The sequence below is a fragment of the Thermoascus crustaceus genome, assembly GCF_041956765.1.
Source record: "Thermoascus crustaceus strain CBS 181.67 unplaced genomic scaffold VTN00scaffold_3, whole genome shotgun sequence".
NCBI lineage: Eukaryota > Fungi > Ascomycota > Eurotiomycetes > Eurotiales > Thermoascaceae > Thermoascus > Thermoascus crustaceus.
In genome coordinates, this window is record NW_027192529.1 from 3701871 (window position 1) to 3726654 (window position 24784).

Below are 24784 nucleotides of genomic sequence, written 5' to 3' on the forward strand. Positions count from 1 at the left end.
CCGTCGCCACATCTTCCATTGACGCCATCATGATGGCACGAACCAAACTGCAACAAATCCCGCTTCGTACCGGCCGTGTATAAAAGATGGCGGCAGGTCGAAAATATCCTTGTTTTCTTTCAGCGCGCAATTCCTACCAAGGTCCGCTATACCCAGACCTATCTCCACATTTTTTTTAAATTATAATCCCCCCGCTTTCAGACGAAAGTAGTATAATCATGGCCTGTGACTGCGGCTCCAACTGTCCCTGCACGGGCGCGGGGACCTGCACCTGTGACAACAACTGCGCCTGCAAGGGCTGCGGGGTATGTATCTCCTTCCCGCCAGTTGGAAAAACTGGTGTACTCCTTGTTAAAGTCACAGATATGAGGGGCTGACCTGCGCGTGATCTTTCCACTGCAGAAATGAATAACCGAACTTTCGACGTCATCCCGTTTTCCGGGGTGTGCCTATGATATCGATATCGAGTTGGGGGGTGCTGCCCCCGGTTGACTAGTCGCCCAGTTTGCCGACGATGTGAAGTTTGGGTCGGAGGAATCTTATAATAATGTAATATCGTAGAATAATAAGGACATCAATGGAATATTTTAAGTCCGAATTGTGGTCTGATCTATGAAATGAGAGTAGTAAGCAAAGTAGTATGTCGTAGCTGGGAATCCAGATCCGGAATATCCAGCTGGGTCCACACCTTTGTACATATTTCAGGGAAGAAATGACAAATTGGTGGATGGTGACCAAATCTGTGCAGTAGTACATGTGAAGTCAAAATCTCATTTAGGATTATGTTGTAGACTATATACCCGTTCCAAGCTTTGTATATATGTTAGACTTGCGGATTATAATATCACTTTTTAGATTCCAATACTGCTTCCGACGCTTTCAAAGCACCGGTTATGGTGAAACATATGAGCGGTGATAAGGCGTAGAGAATCTTGATATTTCAAGTCAGTAATTGTGGCAACAAAGAGCACCCTTCTACACGTACCGTCATCGCTTTTGCTATGGCAAACCTCTCTAGCTCTGTAGCTTTTGCTAGTTCAGCAAGTCCCGATATGATCAGTGCCGGCGGCCCAGCCGGCATGAGCATCATGCTGAACCATAATATCGGGTCCTCCATCAGAAACTTTGTTCTTGATGCGAGAATATAGATGACGTAGATGCTTATTCTGCCGTGAAATTGTCAACACTGAAACGTAGCTTAAGAGCATGATGATTGTTGCTTACGCCGGCCAGATAACCAGACGAATGAGGAAAATGACAACAATCCCCTTGAAGGGAACTTTCCCAGAGTTCTTGGTGTTCTTCATCCTCTCGAAGCTGACCCCGAGTTTACATCCGACGACGAAGACTTGCAGCGTCGTGAACAGCTTTCCGAGGTTCTTGATGCTTGAAGTCAGCCACGCGTTGAAAATACCTCCTTCGTCGTACGGATTGAAAAATGCCTTGTGCAGAGGGGGCACGAGTCCCAGGAGTGCACCCGTCAGAGCACAGAAAATAGCCGCATCAACGAAGGGAGAATCGAAAGATACCAACTCCTGCTTTACCGGTTCGGGGAAGTAAGAGTATATTTTGTCCGTGACGCGCTTGATCCGGCTGCCGACTTTCTGGCGGGCTTTCTGTGCAGGCTCGGGCAACAGAGACGTCTCCTCATCTATCTGCTCCCGACTTGGGTGGCCATCGTGATGCTCCCCGGCTTCTTCTTGTCCGTCAGAACCTGTATCCTGATCCGTACCGTCCCCTCTTATATCCTGGAGCATTCTCGGACCGGTGGTATACGCTATCACCTTGCTGACCACGGCGCACACCAGGAAGTAGCTCTGTGCGCGCTCGATCGAGTCCGCCATCGTACTGTCCTCGGGGACAATGGTCTTGAGGCTCCCAGCACTTTTCAACGACTGAAGAAGGAGTAGCGGGAGAGATGTTGTATTGTTGAAGGCGACCGCAGGCGTGACCCATGGGGGAAGCTTGAACAACTTCGTAATGGCATGACCCATGCCGATTGAGGCAACGGTATATACAACCGCCCAAGCTGTACAGTGCTCATTAGCAATGGCCCACATACATGAGGTACTTTTTTTTGGTTTCCTCGGGGGCCCTTCGATTCACCTAGTACAGGAAGGTAATTCAACGCGCTACCGGAATGGAGCTGGGAGCCCAAATTGACAATCAACAGAGCCGGAAAGAATAGCTTGACGCCCAGGCCTGACATATCCTTGATCGAGACCTCTTGCACCATTCTCATTTTCCGCGCCACGACTCCGTAGCATAGAGTCAGCAGCACGGATATACAGGCCTGCAATGCGCCCAGGAAGGGCGCGAGGAGGCCGCTGGAACCCATAGAACCTATGGCAAATGAATGGAAAAGCAATTTATGAGGATAACCTGCAGATCGGGGAGAGTCACTTCATATTATACAGAGGTCTGTATGTCAGTTAAACTTGGCAGCTTGTCTCGTGCTCTGTCGGGGAGCTGGACATATGTATGGCATCATCATTGCGACAGGCGGCCCCGCGTTCCTGCTCGATCGCCATGTCATTTTCCTGTAAGGGTAATATGTATACCTCCTGCCAGTCGGAAGGCTAGATGGCCTCAGTATTTAGGCTGACTTAAAATCCTTTTTGATTGGTGATATCGGAAACTTCCGAGGTGGTTCGATCTCGTCTGTCTCTTGAGGTGTGAAGTGGCACACAAGCACCACCCTGTGTTGTACGGAGAGCATTGACACCTTGAGTTCTACGACGCGAGGAAACGCTTTTCCTAAGACTAGGTTTCACTGAAAGGCAATAAGAAAAAGAGAAAAAAGAAAAAAAAGTAGATAATCCCTAGATACTAAATAAAAAACCCAGATAAAGCACCCAGGTACCAATCACCAAAAGACCAGTGCGTAACTCCAAAAATAGACTTGCCAAAAACTTTCCGCTCATCCATCCACTTAGTCTCTCCTCAGCCCCATCGACTGATCGCGGTAATTTAATCTCTCGTTGCAATCCGCTGATAAGCCGCGAACAGCCTCTCTGCCGGGATGTACCTGGCCAGGGACGTCGATTGATACCAGGTTGTTATAGTGCCTGTCACCGAAACAAAAGAAGACGCACATAATCAGCAAACAGAATTAATCCTCGTCATGGTGGTTTCTTATTATTTGCGAGAAACCTCGCGAGTATGTCAAGTTAGGAAGCAGGTAGTAGGCACTTACTTGAGATAGGTCCCAGGTTGATTCCGAGGGCTCCGATTATCTTCTTTATTGGGCCCAGCGCAGGCACGACAATCGAAGAGATAGCCTGGTAGGGGTCTCGAATAATAGCTTCGAGGTCTATATTGACCCTTGTGAGGAGGAACTGCTTTGCCCGTTCGAAGAACTGCGTCTCCATTATGATTTTGGAAAACTCAGAGACTATTTTCGGAGTAGAGGCTGAAACGGGGGCGTCGTTCGGAGAAGACATGTTGAGAGGCTTTTTTGAGAAGATCGCGAGACCCAGGAACAATGGATAAGTATGTAGAGATCAGTTTCGTATTGAAAGTGAAAAGTTGTGGGATGGAGCCAGGATCTCGCTTTATGACAACGCACTCTACCCCTCCTGTCCTGCCACTTTACTATTCCGGGACACATCGTTGCCTTTATGCAGCGAGGCTAAAAAGCCCAATAAAATTATAAGATACCAGGAGAGATGTGTTGTAGTAGAGGATATGCAGACGCTACTGCAACGATTAGCGAATGATGGACGATTGTCAGTATGATTGGCTAAACAGATGGGGCATGTGAAGAGAGCTATGGAGAAGATTACAGCTTTTAACAATAGATAAAGGCTATGTACTTCCTAAGCGCCTAGGTGAATTCCACTACGGCACAAATTTGGGACCATGCATCAAACGCCGCAGTCTGACTTTCATTGCTCGGCAGCCTCTAATTAGAATACTGATGCCTAAACAGCATCGCACCTCCATACCCCAGCGACATCACGATTACAGCAGCCCCGAGACCCAAGTACCCGAGCATTTCGATCCCTGTCTTCTTGACACCGAATGCGTTGCTTTCGCCGAGTTCTGTTGTGCGGTTGTAGTCCGGAATGTGTTTGAAATCGAATAGGGATTCTTTTCCAAGGCCCTTCTCCCCTGTCACGATAAGCCTATAGTAAAGCTTGCGGCGAAACTAGAATGGGGATGTTAGATTCTAGACCCGGTATTCGAAAATAGGTATAGTGCTATTTTATGTTATAGAATGAATTGGGACGTACCTCAATGTTTCTCCTGTCAAAGCGAGGGATAGCTCTAGAGATGTAACAAATTGCCATGACCCATAGACAATAACCGGTGATAAGGGCCCAGTAGTACAGAGGTGGGTTCCCAATATCCAGTCGGTCAGACAGTTGTTTTCCATTGAGCCATCTGGCCATCGCCTCCATGAATTCGCGCGATGCGTGGGAAGGGAAGGTGTTCTCCAAGCTCAGTATGATGTTCTTCGCCAAAACTTGGCTCATGTGCGTAGGCTGGACCTCTGATAGAAGGACAGACTCCATAATTGCCTTTGCCTTCTCTCGGGTGGCGAATGGTTCAGTTGGCGTTCCTTGATAATAAGCGACCAGTCGCCAAAGAGCGATGTAGTCATTGATCTCTTGATCTCTGAGCCAGAGTCCTTGTCGCGGTAGACCAAGCCAAATGACTATGGTGGAGAAAGCGGTAATCGTCGCGATGCAGTCCAGGTCATTGATAGGAATGCCGAATTTTTCGACATTGTAGTATTCAGGTCTCTGTTGTGCAAGCTTCATAATTCTCTGGCGAACAGCAGCATGAAGAAACCGAACACGTACAGAGGCAGCGTGACCGTCTCCTCCTGGTTTTATAGAATCCAATGATCTGGTAATCTGGAGGACATACTGTGTTGTCTCGAATAGCCTCTGGCGGGCCACCTTGGTAGAAAAGCCACCCGTACGAGAGAGGGTCTCGACCACCCGTTCACTGGACCTGGAACAGACGTCAGACTTTGAAGAGACGAAACGAGTTAAATAAACATACATTCCTCCCAGAAGACTTTCGAAGTTGAGCTATCGTCGCATATTAGCATTTAGAATATATCTGATCCGTTGTCACTGCTTCCACTCACTGCATTGAGAGCTGGTAAGCCATATCGATAGAACACATCTTGTCCTCGGCGAATTTGGTCCCAGTTTACCCAGTCTGGAACTGTGCTAATCTGTCTCCAAAGCTCCCCGAATTTTTCATCATCTTCAGAAGCATTGTCCCGCAGGAGAGCGTATAGATCCCTTGCAGGCGCATTTCCCGGTCTTTGCCGCATGCAACCAGGGTTACCAGGAAGTGCTGAGATCTCATTCAGTCGTTCGAGACATTCCTCTGCAAGCTTGTCATAGGTAAATTTCATTGGATGCAACTCCTCGGCCGATTGATGCAGCGCTGTCCATTGGAACGTATAGTCCCAGCAGCTACGAGTGTTCTGGTCTTTCTTTCTCAGTGGGTTTGGCCACGCCATTCTTGCAGTTATGCGGGTATTGTTATTGTCAGAAACATATGTGTTAGCAGAAAGAGAACAAAACGTCCTGAAAAGCAAAAGTTAGCGAGAATGGAAGCCGTGCATATCAATGGCATCACACTCGTGGTCCTCATCCATGTCGCAGAACCAGCAGTCAACGGTTTGACTGGATTAGATGTCTAGTGCAATGTTGTCTTAATGAGGGACGTTAGACTATGCCTAGGATCGAGGAAAGCAGAGAACTAAAGGATAAGGAGGGTAACGATTTACAGAGAAGGGATGGAGAAATAGAGATGGGGTATCTGGTGAGCCCGGATAACCGTCAGGTTCGGTTCACATGTGGCAGAGGGCAAGCACGATTGGATGGTTCCGGCGGTAGTCACGGCTTGGATGGCCATATGATTGATAACGGACGTCTTTGCAGTCTTGGACCGGCAAAATTGCGCAGAGAGACTGGCCACATTTGCTCCATGCAATTAGTCTGCGGGAACAGCATTAAACTGTACTTCCGATATTGATTGAGGCATGGTTAGGCAAAGTTGCTCTCGGCCATGTAGCGCTGGAAGGACTTGGGTCTGCCCAAATGCATCTGTGGCATCAGTGCTATAGACAAAAATACGAATTTTCGGAACAAGTTGAGGCTGGATCTGATAAAGATAAGGTATAAAAAGAACATCCAGGATCTCTAGACGCGGGCTTCGCGCCGTTGCCCTTGAAAAGCCAAGTCTACTCGTGACCCGGCTTACTTAAAGATGATATAACGATGCCTCAATGTACCGGAATACACATAAAGTTCTGGGACTAGAGAAAAATTTCGAGACGTGATGATAGAACTTCCATGTGTAGCAAGGATCAGATGGGTGACTCGGTTTCTTGGACCTGCGTATATCAGTTACCCTTTCTGGACGTAAATAAATAGGCCCAGCTGCTGCCAGGCATCAAAAGGAGCTGGCATCTTGTGATGACCGTGAAAGCACGTGTAAAATTCCAAGCAGTCATGACCTGCGGGAAATAAGATAATTATCCCCATTTGAAGCGCTCCTTGGCAGAGTCCATGTCGAACACGGATAGCATGAGCGGAGCTTGGATCATCAGAGGCCCCTTAAGCCGCCAAGGAGCCCTGTAGTGTACCCAGGGAGTGCTCTGCCTGAGGATCGATAACTCCCCCCTAGCGTCGTCAACCAGACACACCTCAGAAAAAAGCAGAGAGCGCATGCTGGGCTTGGGAAGGCCTCGACTCAAGGTACGTCCTTCTCTGCTGGATCTGCTGGCTGCCAGCAACAGTGCTGCGGAACAGACGCGCGACTCTGGCTCAGCGCCTGGTTCCGTCGGGTTGAGCTCGTCAGCAGCTTCTCCGCCTCCGCCGCCCGTCCTAGACAGCCTACCACCGCTCCCCGACTCGCCCACCAACAACAGCTCGAGCATCGAGCAACCCCCTCCATTTCCTCACCACATCCGCATCGAGCCCCCAACTCCACCCAGAATGGCGCCTCAAGGAAAGGAGAGAGTGCGCCTGGAGGCCGCTGAAGACCAATATGGTTCCATCTTCTCCGTCTCCGGCCCCGTCGTGGTGGCCGAGAACATGATCGGATGTGCCATGTACGAGCTGGTGAGCAACCCCTCGAAGCTCCTCCCCTACCACTTAAGGGTCCTAACCCCAATGTCTGTGAACAGTGTCGAGTAGGCCATGACCAGCTGGTCGGTGAAGTCATCAGAATTGAGGGAGACAAGGCGACCATCCAAGTATACGAGGAAACAGGTACAACACTCGACCATCTCCAATGACACCCTGGCAACTCCTTGGGGATCGGATGGAAGCTGATATGCGCGTACTCTGCCAATTACAGCTGGTGTGACGGTCGGTGACCCCGTTATCAGAACCGGCAAGCCCCTCTCCGTCGAACTGGGCCCGGGTTTGATGGAAACTATCTACGACGGTATCCAGCGACCTCTCAGGGCCATTTCCTCCACGTCTCAGAGTATCTACATCCCCCGCGGTATCGCCGTTCCCGCCCTGGATCGTGAAAAGAAATGGGATTTCAAGCCTGGCAACCTCAAAGTTGGCGACCACATTACTGGAGGTGACATTTGGGGTAGCGTCTGGGAGAATAGCCTGCTGAACGACCATAAGATCCTGCTGCCGCCCCGTGCCAGGGGTACCATTACCCATATAGCGGAGGCGGGTAGCTACACGGTCGACGAGCCGCTATTGGAGGTTGAGTTCGATGGCAAGAAGACCGAATTCAGCATGATGCATACCTGGCCCGTCCGTGTGCCCAGACCAGTCAACGAGAAGCTGCCCTCGGATTCTCCCTTCATTGTCGGACAGAGAGTGCTGGACTCTCTCTTCCCCAGTGTTCAGGGTGGCACTGTCTGTATTCCCGGTGCCTTCGGGTGTGGAAAGACTGTCATCTCTCAGAGTGTGTCGAAGTTCTCCAACAGTGATATCATTGTCTATGTCGGCTGTGGTGAGCGTGGTAATGAGATGGCTGAAGTCTTGATGGACTTCCCAGAGGTATGTTAAGTGGGATTAGACTGGCGGTCTCCCGAGAACACGACTAACAAATCACCCAGCTTTCTATCACAGTCGAAGGTCGGAAGGAGCCTATCATGAAGCGTACCTGCCTTATTGCCAACACCTCCAACATGCCTGTGGCTGCTCGTGAAGCCTCCATCTACACCGGTATCACTGTCGCCGAATATTTCCGTGACCAGGGTAAGAATGTCGCGATGATGGCGGACTCTAGTTCTCGCTGGGCCGAGGCGCTACGTGAAATCTCCGGTCGTCTCGGAGAGATGCCTGCTGACCAGGGTTTCCCGGCCTATCTGGGAGCTAAGCTGGCATCGTTCTACGAGCGTGCTGGAAAGAGTCTTGCCCTTGGAAGTCCCGAGAGAACTGGCAGTGTGAGTATCGTCGGTGCCGTCAGTCCCCCTGGTGGAGACTTCTCAGACCCTGTCACCAGTAGCACACTTGGTATCGTGCAGGTGTTCTGGGGTCTGGATAAGAAGCTTGCTCAGCGGAAGCACTTCCCTTCGATCAACACTTCTATGTCTTACAGTAAATACACCAACATCCTGGACCGGTACTACGAGAGGGAGCATCCTGAATTCCCTCGCCTGAGAGAGAAGATCAAGGAGCTGCTGTCCAACTCGGAGGAACTTGACCAAGTCGTCCAGCTGGTCGGCAAGTCTGCGCTTGGTGACTCGGACAAGATCACGCTGGACGTTGCTGCTCTTGTAAAGGATGACTTCCTGCAACAGAACGGCTACAGTGACTACGACCAATACTGCCCCCTGTGGAAGACGGAGTATATGATGAAGGCGTTCATGACCTACCACGATGAAGCTCAGAAGGCTGTCGCACAGGGTCAGAACTGGGGTAAGGTCCGGGAGGCGACAGCAGATCTCCAGACTGCGCTGCGGAGCATGAAGTTCGAAATCCCCGACAACGAGCCAGCTGTGAAGGCTAAGGTGAGTACTCCTCGTTCGTTCTCAGCGATTTCTGCTGACATATTTTTTTTAGTACGACAAACTCCTCCAGGACATCTCGGAGAGGTTCGCGTCTGTATCCGACCTGTGAGATATCGTTGTATGTTCTGCTGGCAGTTTGGGTCGAGGGCCTGTAGCATAACGAATCCACATTTAAGTTATCATTTGCTTTTTATGTTATAGTTTAGATCCAGATCGATCTTGAGTAGATGCAATAGAGCGTTGGGTTGCTGAAGTGACGGTCAGGCAGCAGCCATATTTTGGGTGGCCAATATGAGTATCGCTCTCTCATGACGCGTCCGTCCCGAGACGGGGAACTTGATGGAGTGGTCTAGAAATAATACCGCCAGGTTGGGCTCTGTCTGTAGGACTATAATAGTAAAAGAAAGATTCTGGCGACCATCTCGCTGAAATCCATCTGCCAGGAAAGGCGCAAGTCTGCTGTTAAATTAAAGGTACAGCCGGCGAGAGCCCGAGATTAAGCTCCGCAGGGGCACGGGTCGGGTCAGCCTCAAGATTTCCCTATCTGATCGGAAGCGAACTCACACTTGGCGGTCGACACGCAACGTACAACGCTCCGAACCTCCACTCCCGCAACTCTCCTTCACCTCGCAGCGGTCACCAGATAACCGCCCTGCTTCGCCTGTCTTCCCACTTATATACGCCGCTTTTGTGTCACTCCACTGCGTTGAGTCAGCTGTGTCCGCGACCTTTTCGCCAGCCATGGCATCTCCGACTGGCTACTCGTGCGGACCCCCGTCCCCTCACCATGAGCTCTCCCCGCAGTAGCTGACTGTCTGCTATGCTGCAGGATAAATGTCAATGACCCCAGCCTCATCAACCTCGTCAACAAGCTACAGGATGTCTTCACCACAGTTGGGGTGAGTTGTCGATGTGTTCTGTTCCGTGTCTCTGGACACCGCAACCGGAGCTCAGAACTGACCCCTCCCCCTCCTAGGTTCAAAACCCTATCGACCTGCCACAAATAGTAGTCGTTGGATCGCAATCTAGCGGAAAGAGTTCGGTTCTTGAAAACATCGTGGGGAGAGACTTGTGAGTTTCTGTTCCATCCCCTCCCCTTTTCACCGCTGACCACCTCCTTCCGTCCGCCAGTCTTCCGCGAGGCGCAGGTATTGTGACGCGACGGCCGCTCGTCCTGCAACTGATCAACAGGCCCTCGAACAAGCGTCAATCGAATGGCGATCTAAAGTTGGAGACCACGGACAGCGAGGCGAACCTGGACGAGTATGGCGAGTTCCTCCACATCCCTGGCCAGAAGTTCTACGACTTCAACAAGATCCGGGACGAGATCGTGCGCGAGACGGAAGCAAAGGTCGGCCGCAATGCAGGTATCTCGCCGGCCCCGATCAACCTGCGCATCTACTCCCCGAACGTCCTCACGCTTACCCTTGTCGATCTGCCCGGTCTGACGAAGGTTCCGGTCGGCGACCAGCCAAAGGATATCGAGAGGCAGATCCGGGATATGGTCATGAAGCAGATTAGCAAGCCGAATGCGATCATCCTCGCCGTGACAGCTGCGAACCAGGATCTTGCGAACTCCGACGGTCTGAAGCTGGCACGAGAGGTGGATCCGGAGGGTCAGCGCACGATCGGTGTCCTGACCAAGGTCGATCTGATGGACGAGGGAACGGACGTGGTGGATATTCTTGCGGGCAGGATCATTCCTCTGCGTCTGGGTTACGTCCCGGTGGTGAACCGTGGTCAGCGTGATATCGAGAACAAGCGGCCTATCTCGTATGCGCTGGAGCACGAGAAGAACTTCTTCGAAAGCCACAAGGCGTACCGGAACAAGGCGTCCTACTGTGGAACGCCTTACCTTGCAAGGAAGCTCAACTTGGTGCGTGAGCTTGGACTGGTCTATTAACGGTTTTACGAGACTAACTGGTGTCGTTTCTTCTAGATCCTCATGATGCACATCAAGCAGACGCTCCCAGATATCAAAGCTCGAATCTCCTCCTCTCTTCAGAAATACACCTCCGAGCTGGCGCAGTTGGGTGACTCGATGCTCGGCAACAGCGCCAATATCGTCCTTAACATCATCACCGAGTTCAGCAACGAATACCGGACGGTGTTGGAAGGAAACAACCAGGAACTGTCCAGTGTGGAGCTGTCTGGTGGTGCTCGTATCAGTTTCGTCTTCCACGAGCTCTACTCCAACGGTATCAAGGCAGTGGATCCCTTTGACCAAGTCAAGGACATCGATATTCGGACGATCCTCTACAACTCGTCCGGTTCGTCGCCTGCTCTGTTCGTTGGAACTACCGCCTTCGAGCTTATCGTCAAGCAGCAGATCAAGAGACTCGAAGACCCTAGTCTGAAGTGTGTCTCTTTGGTCTATGATGAGCTGGTTCGGATCCTTGGTCAGCTTCTGAACAAGCAGTTGTTCCGCCGGTACCCCATGCTGAAGGAGAAATTCCACGCCGTTGTCATTCAGTTCTTTAAGAAGGCCATGGAGCCGACCAACAAGCTTGTCAAGGACCTTATCGCAATGGAGGCATGCTACATCAACACTGGCCACCCAGACTTCCTCAACGGGCACAGGGTAAGTTTTACCAACGAATCTTCCGTGATCAAGAGTTAACGTGGTCAGGCAATGGCTATCGTGAACGAACGCAACCAGGCTAGCAAGCCCACTCAGGTTGACCCCAAGACAGGCAAGCCCCTTCCCCCGCGGTCGGGTAGCCCGTCGCTGGACAACAACATGAATGAGGGCAACTCTGGATTTTTCGGCAGTTTCTTCGCCTCGAAGAACAAGAAGAAGATGGCGGCCATGGAGCCCCCGCCACCAACTCTGAAGGCGTCAGGGACACTGTCCGAACGGGAGAACAACGAGGTCGAAGTTATCAGTAAGGATACCCGTCGTCTGTGCACGGAGAAAGAGCAGTCAGAACTAACGGTGCAACAGAGCTTCTGATTACCTCTTACTTCAACATCGTGAAGCGCACTATGATTGACATGGTCCCCAAGGCCATCATGTATACCCTTGTACAGTACGTAGCTGTGCAGCCGGCCGTGCTAGGAAGTATGCTAACTTTGTCTACAGATTCAGTAAGGACGAGATGCAGCGTGAGCTGCTTGAGCAGATGTACCGCACCAACGAGCTCGACGAACTGCTCAAGGAGAGTGAGTACACCGTCCGCCGGCGGAAGGAGTGCCAGCAGATGGTGGAGAGCCTGTCGCGCGCCAGCGAGATCGTCAGCCAGGTCCAGTAATGCAAAGCCGAAGACGGTCACGTGATATACATAGGGCAGTGCCTGTATGGGGTCAGACGTGCATGTTAAGTATACTCCCTTGCTTCCAATTTGCCGTGGGTCCTTGCTTTCGCCGTTCTACTGTTGGTTCGGGTGGCGGTCATTGAAATCGAATCCTTTTTGGGTCTGTCTATCTATCTGTCTGTCTGTCCGTCTGGGAGCCCGGCATGTTCTCTCTTCATTTCTATTGTTTCCTCCAGACATGAGCTTGTTCAGAACGATTGATCCCTTTTCATGATGCCCCGTTCCGATTGATCGCTGTTGTCATTCTTCCTCGACCGTGTTCACCCCATCCTGCTTAGCTTTCTGCTACCCTACCCCTCAGATGTTGTTAGATATTGATTAATTAGCTTGTTTTCATTATTGCATCATTTTCCTTTCTTAAATTTCTCGAGTGGCGTCCCTTCTCTCTCCCCTTCTGGCGCAGATTCCACCCTTGATGCTTGCTACGACGAAAAATGAGCGATAGAGCAATGATGTCTCACATAGTGAGCAAGCTGATGATGACTGTAGTGTAGAATAATCAATCTATAGACTAGGTACCTATTACCGCCTGACTACCTGTTGTTCTGTGCCAACCTATTCGTTTCCACCAGCCCGGTATGTCTGTTCTGGGCACGATGGTCTGGACCCATGAGGTGCCACCACGTTGTCCCGCTGATTGGGATCGTGGATTCGTAGTGGACGCTGTCCCGTCTGATGGCGACTATACCTGCTTTATATTAGACGGTACAGATGCCCAGCCCGAGCATCAATCCATTGACCCGAAGCCGATCGTTTTAAAGTAGGTCGTTTCCTGTCGATGCGCCTTAGGTACCTGGCGACAGGCGCCACTAGTAGTAATACCTTATAGACTGCAGGGTAACCATTTAGGCTATATCTTCCTAGATAATTAGATGCAACAGGACTGGGACATTGGACTATCCACAGATGGAGAGGCGCTGTTTTCCAAACTGCTTTAGCCCACTACTACTACCTTACCTTAGTACCTATATCTGCCGTACCTTGTCCACTGGAATTCTTTCTTATTCTGAGATGTCTGTATAGGTAATGATGCGGTGGGGATAGCTAATAGAATGTACAGTACACATGCGCATGTATTATTTGTTCTTATCACCGCACTATCTAAATTCAATTAACCCCGCGCATCTATCTTTCTATGCCGGAGAGTACATCTCAAATAAGCATGAAACAATTATCGAACTAAGTGTAGTTATTTATGTCCTACTTTATATACGTTCTTTTAATATTACTGTCTTGCTTCAAGTTCAGGCACTGTACCTTGCTTGCTTGCTTGGCCTTTCGTATCTGAGATGTGGGGTAAGGTTAAAAGACACGGGTTGATACCTAATCAATCAAACCTTCGTGATAACAACTTTTTATTATCATGACACTTCCATCTCAAGACACCGAGTACCTACATAGCCGTAAGGGCGTTCCAACCCGACAGACTGTTTAAACCCAAAAAAAAATTGGTCAATCTCGAAGCCACCCCGCCTAACTAGGCTCGTACCTACCTAACCTACTTAAAACCCACTCACGACTCGGTTCAATATGGCACCGACGCACAAGGTCGCCGTCATCCAATGGCATATCAAGGCATGTATAGAACACTTGAAGGGCCCCTACCTATGCATCCTTTTGGCGGCCGGCCCTCCTGGGCCAGATGCCATGCTGCATATGCACAGTACTTTTTATATAAGCTGCGTACCTAATTGCTGCGAAGGGAACTAAACTAGGTACCTAACCATTGGCAACTGAATACTTACCTATCTACCTATCTACAGGACCTAGCGATAGAGGAGAACCACGCCAAAGCATGCGATTATATCCGTCAGGCTGCCGCGCAGGGTGCGGAGTTGGCTGTGCTTCCGGAGTGAGTATAACTACCTACCTAACTCGACTTATTAATCCTGCCCATTGGAAAGAGCCAGATATACGTACATGTGTATACTTGCTGTAGATGAATCTGACAATTGAAAAAAAAAAGAAATCAAAAATTCTGTCCTATTCTGACCTGCTAATCTATTTGTCTAGATACCACCTGAACGGCTGGGCCCCCTCCGACCCCCTCTACGCGATCCAAGCAGGCGACTACCAGAAATACCTCGGCGCGTATCAATCCCTCGCGAAGGAACTCAGCATGTGCATCGTCCCGGGCACAATCGTTGAAAAGCACCCTATCTCCTCAAACCCAGCAGACAGCAATCAAGAAGGAGAAGCAAAAGAATACCACCTCTACAACACAGCGCACTTCATCTCCTCTGACGGCACCATCCTCGGCTCCTACCGCAAGAAGAACCTCTGGCACCCGGAGCGGAAGTACCTGACGTCCTCGGGCCACGATCCGCACGAGGTGATCGATACGCCAATCGGGAAGGTCGGGTTCCTGATCTGCTGGGATCTGGCGTTTCCGGAGGCGTTTCGGGAGTTGGTTGCGGGTGGGGTGGAGGTGGTTGTTGTGCCGACTTTTTGTGAGTTTTTCTCTCTTTTTTTTTCTTTTCCCCTTTAATATGTTATATAAATACCTAGGTATATACATGCTGATCTTAATGGGAAAAAAAGGGACACGACAAGACGCCTCCCCGACCGCCCTCTCCCTGAACCCCAACAGCGAGGCCCTCTTCCTCGAATCGACCCTCACGTCCCGCTGCTTCGAGAACACCTGCGCCGTCATCTTCGCCAACGTCGCCGGCCCTCGGGACAGATATCTCGGCATGTCGCGCGTGTGTCTGCCGCACGTGGGGCCCGTGGGAGGTAAGACGATGGGAGCCGAGGAGGAAGGGGTGCTGGTGGTGGAGATGGATCTGGGGGTGTTGAAGGTCGCGGAGGAGAATTATAAGGTCAGAGAGGATATCGGGAGAGAGGGGTGGCATTATGTGTACCGGCATATGAAGTAGCATGTTGTCGGCTGTGTCACACTCATGCTCTAGCGATGGAACTACAGTCTTCCACGCGACAACCGCCAAGAGATCGATTAAGAAAGCGATCCATCTACGTACATAGAACCCAATAGAATAATTCAGTCTCGCGAATAAACTTTTTGTCTTTTTTTTTTTAAATTAATCTTCAACGCAAGGATCATTTACATTCCCTCATCTAGTAATAAATCCTGAGATGGTGGAGATTTCTCGGTGCTTTTGCGATTAAGAACATTGGTAGTCTTATTATATGATAGCAGGAGAACCGTCACTGGTTCAGAAACAAGGGGGGAGAGCTAGACTTATTCTCTCTGAGCTTACGAGCTTAGTAGAAAACCGAGTCTGACTTTTTGTGGTCCGTTGTCCATTTAGGATCCTAGAGCTGAGCGATTTAAGCTCTCTGACCGCAATGATCAGAGTTTCATATGCCAATGTTCGATCTATGGTACCGCCAAGAACATCCGCCATTTCTGAGCGAGAAAAAGGTGGGGTTGTAAATGGTATACTTGAACCCAAGAATTGCTGCGCACCAATCTGTCTACGGTTCAACCAATCCAATCCACTGAATGGATTCGTAGCATCTCTTCAGAAAGACCGTACATAGTAAAGATGAGAGTGCAGATGTCATATTGCAACTAAGTTGACTGTGGGTCGGGCAGGTTTCATCGTGAAACGTCTAAAGACCGGGGGAGGAGATCTAGACAGATTGTTAAAGTGGTAAGTTTTCGGCGGTGCTTCTTGGCTTCGAGACGGGGCTAGGAGGGACCAACCTCAAGTGATGCTTGTGTACCTGAGCACGAAACCGATATCAACATCAGCCGTGCATTAGTTGTTACTATATTAGGTAAACGAGTATACGAGATCTGATCCCAACCGAAAGGACCGTCTTTACCTACCTCATTATCTTTCCCGTGCAGGGCCTGACAGGTATGCTTTGAGCTTTGAGACCTCGTCCTCGCACAGTTGACGGGGATCGAGCGCCAAACAGACCAGCACGTGGAACGGAGCTGGAGAAGCGGTGAGGCTGTGCTTGAGCTTCTAAGCTGATATATCAGGGCCATATCGGATGGTATGGTGGTCCTAGCAGAGCTAGCTCGGTGATGTCCATACTGTGCGTCATGTTACGCCGCGCTATCAGTGCAGCTCTGTCCGGCCCATGATTGGCGCAGGTTAGATGCAGGAGTCGGAGCTGCATTCCAGTCGTCGACGCTTAGGGAAGGGAGATGCATGTTCTAGGCTTTTAGCTTGTTTATCGATAAGCGCACATTGAGTTAAATCCCTGATGTCCCAGACCACGCCAATATTGATGAACCAGGATGGAGGTGGAAACATCGACGACAGTCTCATTCCGGAAGCCGTGTTTTGGCTGGGGATGGGTCTACGTAAGTCGTCCGGAGGACACAAGAGCATCGACGGGAATTGAAATGAAATTCTCGATCGATCGCCCTCTATCAAGTGGGACCGGCCCGTCGGGGAGGAAATTGTCAACGGGCAGAGTGTGCCGTCCCGGACGGAGAGAGAGACACGTTACCTGCGCAGAGTATCCTCCATACGTGTCAGCAATTGGTACAGCAGAGAAGGGGTGAGATGAAGTGACAACTCGGAGAGAAAAGCTTTTTCACCATGATCACGGAGCGATCTGCTTTCCGATCGGGCTGGTTGCGAGCCGATCATGCTGGGCTTCGGGACGGCGTGCAAGGGCGCATGCGCGATTTCACGCACATGGCGATGGACCGCAGATCGCATGCCGGCTCGTTATCAACATGACAGCCCCCTATCCATCGAGAGAAACGGGCGACGAGGGTGGTTTGTTCTCAGCTCCACCGGCTCATCTCAGCTGGCGTCATCCTGGCGTTTCGACGATGAACAGGCCACGATGCTCTCGGCCGCCGCTCGGCACCTCTCCACCTCGCTTCGACACCGCCGCCGACCACCAGATCCGGCGCGCACGTCTCAATTAAGCTGCTCACTATCTTGCGCCTCTTTTCCCCTCTCTGCTCTCCCGGTCTCTGTCCTCCTTTTTTTTTTTCCCTTTATTCCCGTCGTTCCTCGCGGGCTGCTACGCTTCTACACTGGTTTCCTCAAGTTCTGCTTGTCTCCCAAACCTTGGCGCCCTTATCATCATGAGATTTGTCTCCTCCGTGCCCGTCTCGTTGAAGCGCTGCTTCTCCCCAAAGGGCTAACAGCGACCAATCCGTGCGGTCTCTGCACGAGCGTCCCCTAGACCTGCGAGGGAACGCCCCTTGGCCCTGCACGCCTAGCCACTGGACGCCTTTTTCGATGCTGCCCCTCTTCTCTCTAGAGAAATCGCCTCACCTATAAGTGTCCTATATAATTGTCTTCTCGGGGACCTCAGTCACCGGTTCTCGTGGAGGCGGGGCCCGTCTCCCGTGCTGCAACGATGTTCTCCGCCGTCATCGAAAAGTTTACTTCGCTCAAGTCTCGAACCCCTATCCTGAAGAAGATACACTTTAACTTCATCTCGATCCACTATGCATACATCATCTCTTGCGCCATCATTTGCTCCATCATCATCTATCCAGGCGGTGAGCTGCGTTATATCGATGCCCTGTTCCATGCAGCGGGTGCGGCCACCCAGAGTGGATTGAACACCGTCGACCTGAACCTCCTGCACACCTATCAGCAGGTCTTCCTGTGGTTCTTCACCATGATCTGCAACCCGATATTCATACACACCTTCGTCGTCTTCGTCCGACTCTACTGGTTCGAGAAGAGATTCCAGCATGTGGTACAGGATGCCCGAGCTATGCGCCGGACCAGGTCACGGGCCAGAACATTTACCGCGGGAAGGGATGAATATGATGCGAACCAGGAAGAGATGGGTGTCCGTGGCAGGTCCATTGTTGTCCTGCGGGACAATGCCGGGGAGGCACGTCGAGGTGTCCAGCACCATGAAGTCGCGAAGCCCGAACCCGAGTCGACTTCCGAGACCAATTCTTCGCATGCGAAAGAGGACACTACTCCAAGTGTTGATGGCATAGACGGGGATACTGGCAGCACACTGGGTCCAGTTTCACGGCGCCTGAGCCTCCGTGGCATGCGCCTTCCGACCCAGCTGAGTCCCGAGCACCACATCGCCTTTCTGGAGAGACAGCGGAGGGACAAAGGCGCGTTGCGCATTCCCAGTCCGAGGGAATATGATCGCGGAGGCATGCCGCAGGCATTGGACGAGGAAGGCGGTGATCTCGACCGGACGGACACCCGCCAGTCTGAACGCCGGCAAAGGTTGAGGGATTCTGCACAAGGGGACACAGCCGCGCCGTCCGTTGGTCAGCATATTACTATCAACGAACCAGAACTGCTACGTTCGAGGTCGAGAACCACCACCCTGCCCCGGATGGACGGACGTCGTTCCGCCACTGAGGGACAAGACGGTGGTGAACCGTGGACTCGGCAACGGTCCCGCGCCAGAAGAAGCACGCTGAACACGTTGCTCCGGTCATTAACTGAGGAGAAAGAGAAGCAGACACTGCCATACCTAAGCTGGAACGCGACGGTTGGACGAAACTCCAACTTCGTTAACCTGACTGAGGAGCAGAGGGACGAGCTGGGCGGCATCGAGTATCGAGCACTCAAGACCCTGGCCCTGGTCCTGATCACTTACTTTTTCTTTTTCCACGTCCTTGGTATCATCTGTCTGGTTCCTTGGATAATGCACGCGGGCCAGAAGTACAGAAATGTTCTGCGGGAAGGCGGAATAGGACGGCCATGGTGGGGTATCTTCACGGCCGGTTCAGCTTTCAACGATCTGGGGTTCACTCTGACACCGGACTCGATGAACTCGTTCAATGACGCTATATTCCCCCTTCTCCTGATGTCCTTCCTCATTATCATTGGAAACACCGGTTTCCCCTGTCTGCTCCGGTTAATAATATGGGTTCTATGTAAAATAACCACCAAAGGCAGTCCTCTCTGGGAGGAATTGCAGTTCTTACTCGACCATCCACGACGATGCTTTACCCTCCTGTTCCCTCGGAACGCCACGTGGTGGCTCTTCGCCATTCTTGTCATACTCAACGGGGTGGATTTGATCTTCTTCATCATTCTAGATGTGAGTGCCCCATATGTTTTCCCATTTCTCGACTGACAATCTATCTACAGCTGAACGATCCTGATGTTACGTCCATTCCGCCGGGTATACGTGTCCTGGATGGCTGGTTTCAGGCTACGTCCACGCGAACTGCTGGCTTCAGCGTTATCAGTCTCTCTAATCTGCACCCAGCCATTCAGGTTTCCTACTTGATCATGATGTATATCTCAGTGTTTCCGATCGCTATCTCCATGCGCAGGACAAACGTCTATGAAGAGAAAAGTCTCGGTATCTACTCCTCAGCCGATGATGATGAGGAGGAAACCCCGGAGAACACCAAGGAGCCCAGTTATATTGCAACTCACTTGCGGAAGCAGCTTAGTTTCGATCTGTGGTACGTGTTTCTGGGACTTTTCATCATCTCCATCGTGGAGGGGAGCCGTCTCGAGAACACGAACGAGTATGCATTCACGTTGTTCTCAGTCCTGTTCGAAATCATCTCTGCGTACGGTACTGTCGGTCTGTCTCTGGGCTATCCAAACGTCAATGCTTCCTTCTCCAGCCAGTTCAAGACCCTCTCGAAGCTGGTCATCATCGCGATGCAGATCCGCGGCCGTCACCGTGGCTTGCCCTACGCACTTGACCGTGCCATCTTGCTTCCTTCGGAGTCGCTCCACAAGAAAGAGATTGCGGACGCCGAGAGACGCATGCGCCGTCGCACCTCCAATATTAGCAACATGTCCACCGTGACCAGCCAGCCACCGCCGGGATTTTTCCGGTCGGAGACCGGCATGACCACGGGCAGAGATACAGGAACGCAGCCGCAGGGATTCTTCCGGTCCGATACTACCATGTCGCCCAAAGATACAGGGCTGCAGCCACGCGAGAACGGCGAAACTATTGAACCGTCTGTTACTCGTCAGTCTCCGACGTCATAACCGTCACGATCAACCCATACTACTGAAGTGAAGCACTAGGAGTTTATCAGGAGTTGAAATAAACAACGACAGTAAAGAAGGGGGGTTTGGTTGGCGTTGGTGGCCATTTTCCTTTTTACCCTGAAAAGAATGTCGCATCATTCGAATAGATACCTTTTCGTGCCCCATCTTTGGCGGGCACTTTGTTCAGCGGTTGATCTGATTTTAGAAGATATCTCTTTCTGCGGTATATCCTACGGGCTATAAAAACTTTACCCCAGCGTTTGCTTTCGACGTGATATACATTTGTTGAGAAATGTCGCTACGAAACCCTCCGACCTTCTATTCATTCTATCCATCCAGTTCAGTTCGTCCTTGTACAGCACACAGTACTAGATATGAAAATAGAGATATGTCCTCCGAGCTGTACCTGCCTTAACATGCATGTATATATTATATCATATTATACCTTGACAATACGGAATACAGTACGAGAAATCTCTGGTATATGTAGTTTTCTAACTTCCCGAATTCTAGAATTCAAGTTCGAAATCCTCTATCCGTCCTGCTCCTCAGCGCATCTGCATAGGCATGGACATGGGTATGGGTTCCGGATAAATCAATTAAAAGCATTTGACTTGGGTAGATGGAATCTCCCAACCTAAGGAACGTAGAACGATAGTCTAAAACTACAAGCAATAAAAAGAATAAAATGAGTCGAGCGACTCGGAAAGCGCAAGAGATCTGAGAAGTAGGAAGGCACCTAGCCCTGCCTGTCTTCCTTTTTTAATGAAAAAATAAAAAAAAAGTTCTAATACAGTAATCTCAAAACTCCCACTCCATACCTATGGTAAAGTAATGTACACGGGTAGCTACCTACTCAAGCTACCTACCCAAGTAAAGAGGCAATGTATGTCATAATGCAGACCCGTTCGATAGATGCTTTCATTTATCAAATAGAATTTTCGTTCCTCCCATGTTCGCCTCTTTCTGTGTATCGATATCATCATCGTCAGGTAGGTACTTTCCGTTTCCGGTGCCGGTTCCCACCATGTCTGCACAGGTGTGGCTGCCCTAGGCTACCTACCGGTGAGGGATCGTCAGAGACAACCTCATACAAGGAAATTTTTAGATCCTGAATGTCGAGATCTAGATTGGGTGAGACTGACAGCAGCGATCGAAGTTTGGCTGATATCGTATACCACTGGAGGCCCCTCCTACCAGCCTAATTTTGCAGTGATCTTGCAGCGATCTATTGCCAGCTTATTCCCACTCCTTCAACCGGAGCTGTGACGCATTGCCAAGTTTGAGTGGTTGGTATTACGACGCACGTTCAATCCTGCCAGCGCTGCTGCAAGATAAGCTCAAATGCCAAGAGTGATAAATCAGGCTTTATCCTACCTACTCTCCGCCCGATCATAGAAAAGAGTCCGCCTTTATCCACTGCTGACGCTGACTGGCCCTGAATATTTGAATGCTCCCTTGTTTCTTGCGCTAACACGGCAACCGCGATGTTGGTGCTGGAAAAACTAGTAGGATCATTCGTTTCTGAAGGCGCGTCGCAAATAACCTCCTGGACATTCTCTTGACAAGGATTCGATTCATTCTTTATGTGCGACAACTCGATTATTGGCTCTTGCCATGGAGCCTGCAGGTTTAGACAAAGAAGGTGGGAAACGGCCTGCCTACGGAACGGCGTTGACTGAAAGGAAAACCGAGAAGCCGGGAGACATTGAGAAAGGAAAGATGTCATCTGTCGATTCTACATCAGCAAATGCATGCAAGCCAAATAGCTTGGCTTTAAGGGTAATCCGAAAGAGCAAACATTTGATGTCTGCAACACATCAGAGTCTCGCTTCACTGCCTTCAACCTCGGGAGACAATGATACACAACACCTTTCATTGTCGTACAACTATCTCAAAACCGATCCCGCTTTCAACCCGATCAAAGTCATCAACGGCAGACCCCCGGCCATCCTGGGGGCTGCTCCCAACTCCCAGGTATCCAAAGACAGAATTAAAGAAGCTGCGAAGCAGACTGCCACTACAATCATTCATCCAAAGCGGGCAGCAATGGACCGTTTCGAATGCAAGACTGCAGCAAGACTGTCGAGGGCAACTCGCCCGTATATCTCTCCAGAATCTGATCGCGAATTCCTCGAGGCACATGATGTATTGTTCCGGATGGAATCGGATCGGGCGAATGAGCTGAGGACGAGGACAGGAAACTGGACGTCGGAGAATCAAGGATCTGGAAAAGATAAAGTGGGCAAACAGGATTGGAGAGAGACACCAGACGCTGCAGAAATACAGAGGCGAAAAGTTGAGAAGCTGGAGGCTCACCGCGAAAGCCTTCGGGTTGCATGGATCACTAGTAGACATATAAAACGAGTGCACCTTGCACCATCGCACATTTCCGACCATCCGCGGCTTGATGATGAACGGTTTTTCGAAGAGGAAAACACAGAATCCACCACTCGTTTTAAATGGCAGAGATATGTCGCGCACGTATGTGGATTGACTGCGAAGGTACACTTCTGTTAAATGCCCTTGCTGATTACCTTATCTCTTCTAGTTTCTTCTTTACAATTGTCAAGACTTCATGGCAAGGTACGTCGATGAAAGTCTAGGTGAACTGTCATTCGACTCGGAGACCCTGGCGCATTACATAGAGCGCCTCGTCATGGCGACTGAACCGTGGCAGGAATGGTTCATGGAGATAAGGCGACTCTATCGATGGGAGAATCCAAAACGGACAGCATGGTGGTTTGCAGTCTTTGTGGTTTTATGGTATACACAACATATTGTCGGATTTATGGTGCGTTACGTCGCTCCTGATAAACAGTGATTTCCGGCCTTGATGTTCCTGTTGACAGCTCAGTAGCACGCATATATCATATTCGTTGTCGTTAGAAACAGATATTTCCCAACTACAGTCGAATCAGTTAGGCACTCGCTTGATCGAGCACTTGATAGAAGTGCGCAAGCATATCGGTGGGGTGAGATGGTCGATCGACATGGACGAGAGCGCTGGCTCGAACCAATGCTTGATGAAGTTGCACCTTATATTCAGCTTCAAGTAGGGGATCTCGCAGGCTTTCTTGAGATTTTGACGAAGTAAATTGACGCAGCGTACTAGAGGCTGAGAATGCACTTGCTGACGTGTTTCTAGCTTCTACGCCTGGCGATCCCCTCGCAAAACAGCCGCAACGCTTTTCTTCTTTGCGTCTTGCTTGACTCTCTCATTGTTTGCTGATATGGCCTTTTGTATGAAAGTCTTCTGGTTATTCTCTATTTTGACATTCTTCCTCGGTTGGCCTGTTTCGAGTCGATATCCAAGATATCGATTTCTTGTCAGCCCACTTCGATGGATCTTCTGGGACATACCGACAAACAGTAAGGACATCAGTATACCCATGATTTCCAATTTTGCTTCAATCATCGATCACTGACTTTCTTCTCACCTACAGCCGAATGGGCAATACAATATCTCCAGCAGCATGAAGTAATCAGAAGGGAAGAGGTGACGGAGTCGGGTGGCAAAAACACCCAGGCTTCCACCAAGCGTCCGACATGGAAAGATAGCGACAGTGGAGAGGGAGTTATCGATACGTGTGAAGTGCAAGAAGGAGCTTGCCGTCTGAACGAAGCTAGAGGAAACCGCACTGCAGACGCAGCAGTTAGAGAAAAGGGAGGTACTAGTGAGGACATATTCTCTTTCCGTGCGACCTGCCGGGGCCGTCCCGGGTATCTGCTCATCTCTGCTTCTGGCCTTCGATTCATCAAGACTTATTCTGTGGCTTTTGGCACGAAGCCACACTACCCGCGCACGCTCTGGTCATATCCATTTGCATCTCTCGTCCAGATGTCCAAGAGTTCAACATCATCCTGGATCGGACACTTCAGTCCCACTCTCGAGGGACTGGAATTTGAATTCCTTACCATATCCACAGCCCGTGTTGGACGTGACGGTGCTTCAATTGATACCCATGGTAATGCAGATGACCACGCGAACCATTCCATTTCAGTTGAGGTTGTGAATGTAGACAGGACCGAGAGAGACGAGATATTCAACCTCGTTATCGGATGGAGCAGGATGAGGTGGCAAGCAGTGACTCCCTGCGGAAAGAAGAAAGGAAGCGATGAGAGACAGCGAATGAATCTTCGTGGATATATGAAATAGTAATTTGACAACAATACGGGGAAATTTGTGGCAAATTCAGATTCATCTGGACACTGATTGGCTATTTGATCAGGAGTCCACCGACCTCGACAATATAGGTATGTATATGTTAAATATTTTGAAGAGCATGTAGCCACAAGACATCCGATGCTGTGTGAATTGGTTGTCCAAATTTATACGCTGGGTTAAGGATAATTCCTATAAAAGAAGCTATTGTTTTTGTGGAATTACACCTGGATTCAAAGCCTGTTCCAAGGTGATTGCATGGCCTGCCGGGAACTGGAGTGTCGGTGTAGGGAATAAGGCTGAAACCTCAGAGCAATGCCTGAGGTAGGTAAGCATAGCTTATATCACCGCATTGCATGTATCCTAGGCCGAGAGCTCTGGAATCGATGGCTCTGGAAACCGCTGATATCGGTGTGCTTGGGTATGTGATGATATTTTCGGGGTCCGTATCATGAGGCAT

The 24784-nt window shown here is 50.3% G+C and overlaps 9 protein-coding genes across 9 annotated transcripts; 6 read left to right on the forward strand and 3 right to left on the reverse strand.

Annotated features, from left to right (window-relative positions):
- Positions 1–844: 844 nt before the first annotated feature.
- On the reverse strand, positions 845–2242 carry VTN00DRAFT_6532 (uncharacterized protein; the record flags this gene model as incomplete). The annotated part of the gene is made up of 4 exons (XM_069433179.1): positions 845–931; positions 986–1166; positions 1225–2029; positions 2107–2242. The coding sequence occupies 4 exons, from the start codon at positions 2240–2242 to the stop codon at positions 845–847; spliced, it is 1209 nt and encodes a 402-aa protein (XP_069288964.1).
- Positions 2243–2970: 728 nt separating this feature from the next.
- On the reverse strand, positions 2971–5485 carry VTN00DRAFT_6533 (uncharacterized protein; the record flags this gene model as incomplete). The annotated part of the gene is made up of 6 exons (XM_069433180.1): positions 2971–3068; positions 3197–3313; positions 3940–4150; positions 4236–4962; positions 5014–5042; positions 5102–5485. The coding sequence occupies 6 exons, from the start codon at positions 5483–5485 to the stop codon at positions 2971–2973; spliced, it is 1566 nt and encodes a 521-aa protein (XP_069288965.1).
- Positions 5486–6698: 1213 nt separating this feature from the next.
- Positions 6699–9065, forward strand: VTN00DRAFT_6534 (uncharacterized protein; the record flags this gene model as incomplete). The annotated part of the gene is made up of 5 exons (XM_069433181.1): positions 6699–7094; positions 7160–7244; positions 7333–8000; positions 8060–8956; positions 9009–9065. The coding sequence occupies 5 exons, from the start codon at positions 6699–6701 to the stop codon at positions 9063–9065; spliced, it is 2103 nt and encodes a 700-aa protein (XP_069288966.1).
- A 632-nt stretch (positions 9066–9697) lies between these two features.
- On the forward strand, positions 9698–12207 carry VTN00DRAFT_6535 (uncharacterized protein; the record flags this gene model as incomplete). The annotated part of the gene is made up of 8 exons (XM_069433182.1): positions 9698–9720; positions 9786–9855; positions 9933–10027; positions 10088–10832; positions 10896–11537; positions 11586–11841; positions 11901–11985; positions 12039–12207. 8 exons carry the CDS (start codon positions 9698–9700, stop codon positions 12205–12207), a joined length of 2085 nt encoding a protein of 694 aa, XP_069288967.1.
- A 117-nt stretch (positions 12208–12324) lies between these two features.
- On the reverse strand, positions 12325–12881 carry VTN00DRAFT_6536 (uncharacterized protein; the record flags this gene model as incomplete). The annotated part of the gene is made up of 3 exons (XM_069433183.1): positions 12325–12504; positions 12732–12753; positions 12808–12881. 3 exons carry the CDS (start codon positions 12879–12881, stop codon positions 12325–12327), a joined length of 276 nt encoding a protein of 91 aa, XP_069288968.1.
- Positions 12882–13800: 919 nt separating this feature from the next.
- On the forward strand, positions 13801–15146 carry VTN00DRAFT_6537 (uncharacterized protein; the record flags this gene model as incomplete). The annotated part of the gene is made up of 4 exons (XM_069433184.1): positions 13801–13933; positions 14041–14122; positions 14284–14720; positions 14812–15146. 4 exons carry the CDS (start codon positions 13801–13803, stop codon positions 15144–15146), a joined length of 987 nt encoding a protein of 328 aa, XP_069288969.1.
- A 1303-nt stretch (positions 15147–16449) lies between these two features.
- Positions 16450–17128, forward strand: VTN00DRAFT_6538 (uncharacterized protein; the record flags this gene model as incomplete). Its single annotated transcript, XM_069433185.1, has 2 exons — positions 16450–16549; positions 16938–17128. 2 exons carry the CDS (start codon positions 16450–16452, stop codon positions 17126–17128), a joined length of 291 nt encoding a protein of 96 aa, XP_069288970.1.
- Positions 17129–17568: 440 nt separating this feature from the next.
- Positions 17569–20156, forward strand: VTN00DRAFT_6539 (uncharacterized protein; the record flags this gene model as incomplete). The annotated part of the gene is made up of 2 exons (XM_069433186.1): positions 17569–19239; positions 19290–20156. The coding sequence occupies 2 exons, from the start codon at positions 17569–17571 to the stop codon at positions 20154–20156; spliced, it is 2538 nt and encodes an 845-aa protein (XP_069288971.1).
- A 1620-nt stretch (positions 20157–21776) lies between these two features.
- Positions 21777–23218, forward strand: VTN00DRAFT_6540 (uncharacterized protein; the record flags this gene model as incomplete). Its single annotated transcript, XM_069433188.1, has 3 exons — positions 21777–22643; positions 22711–22953; positions 23072–23218. 3 exons carry the CDS (start codon positions 21777–21779, stop codon positions 23216–23218), a joined length of 1257 nt encoding a protein of 418 aa, XP_069288972.1.
- Positions 23219–24784: the final 1566 nt, after the last annotated feature.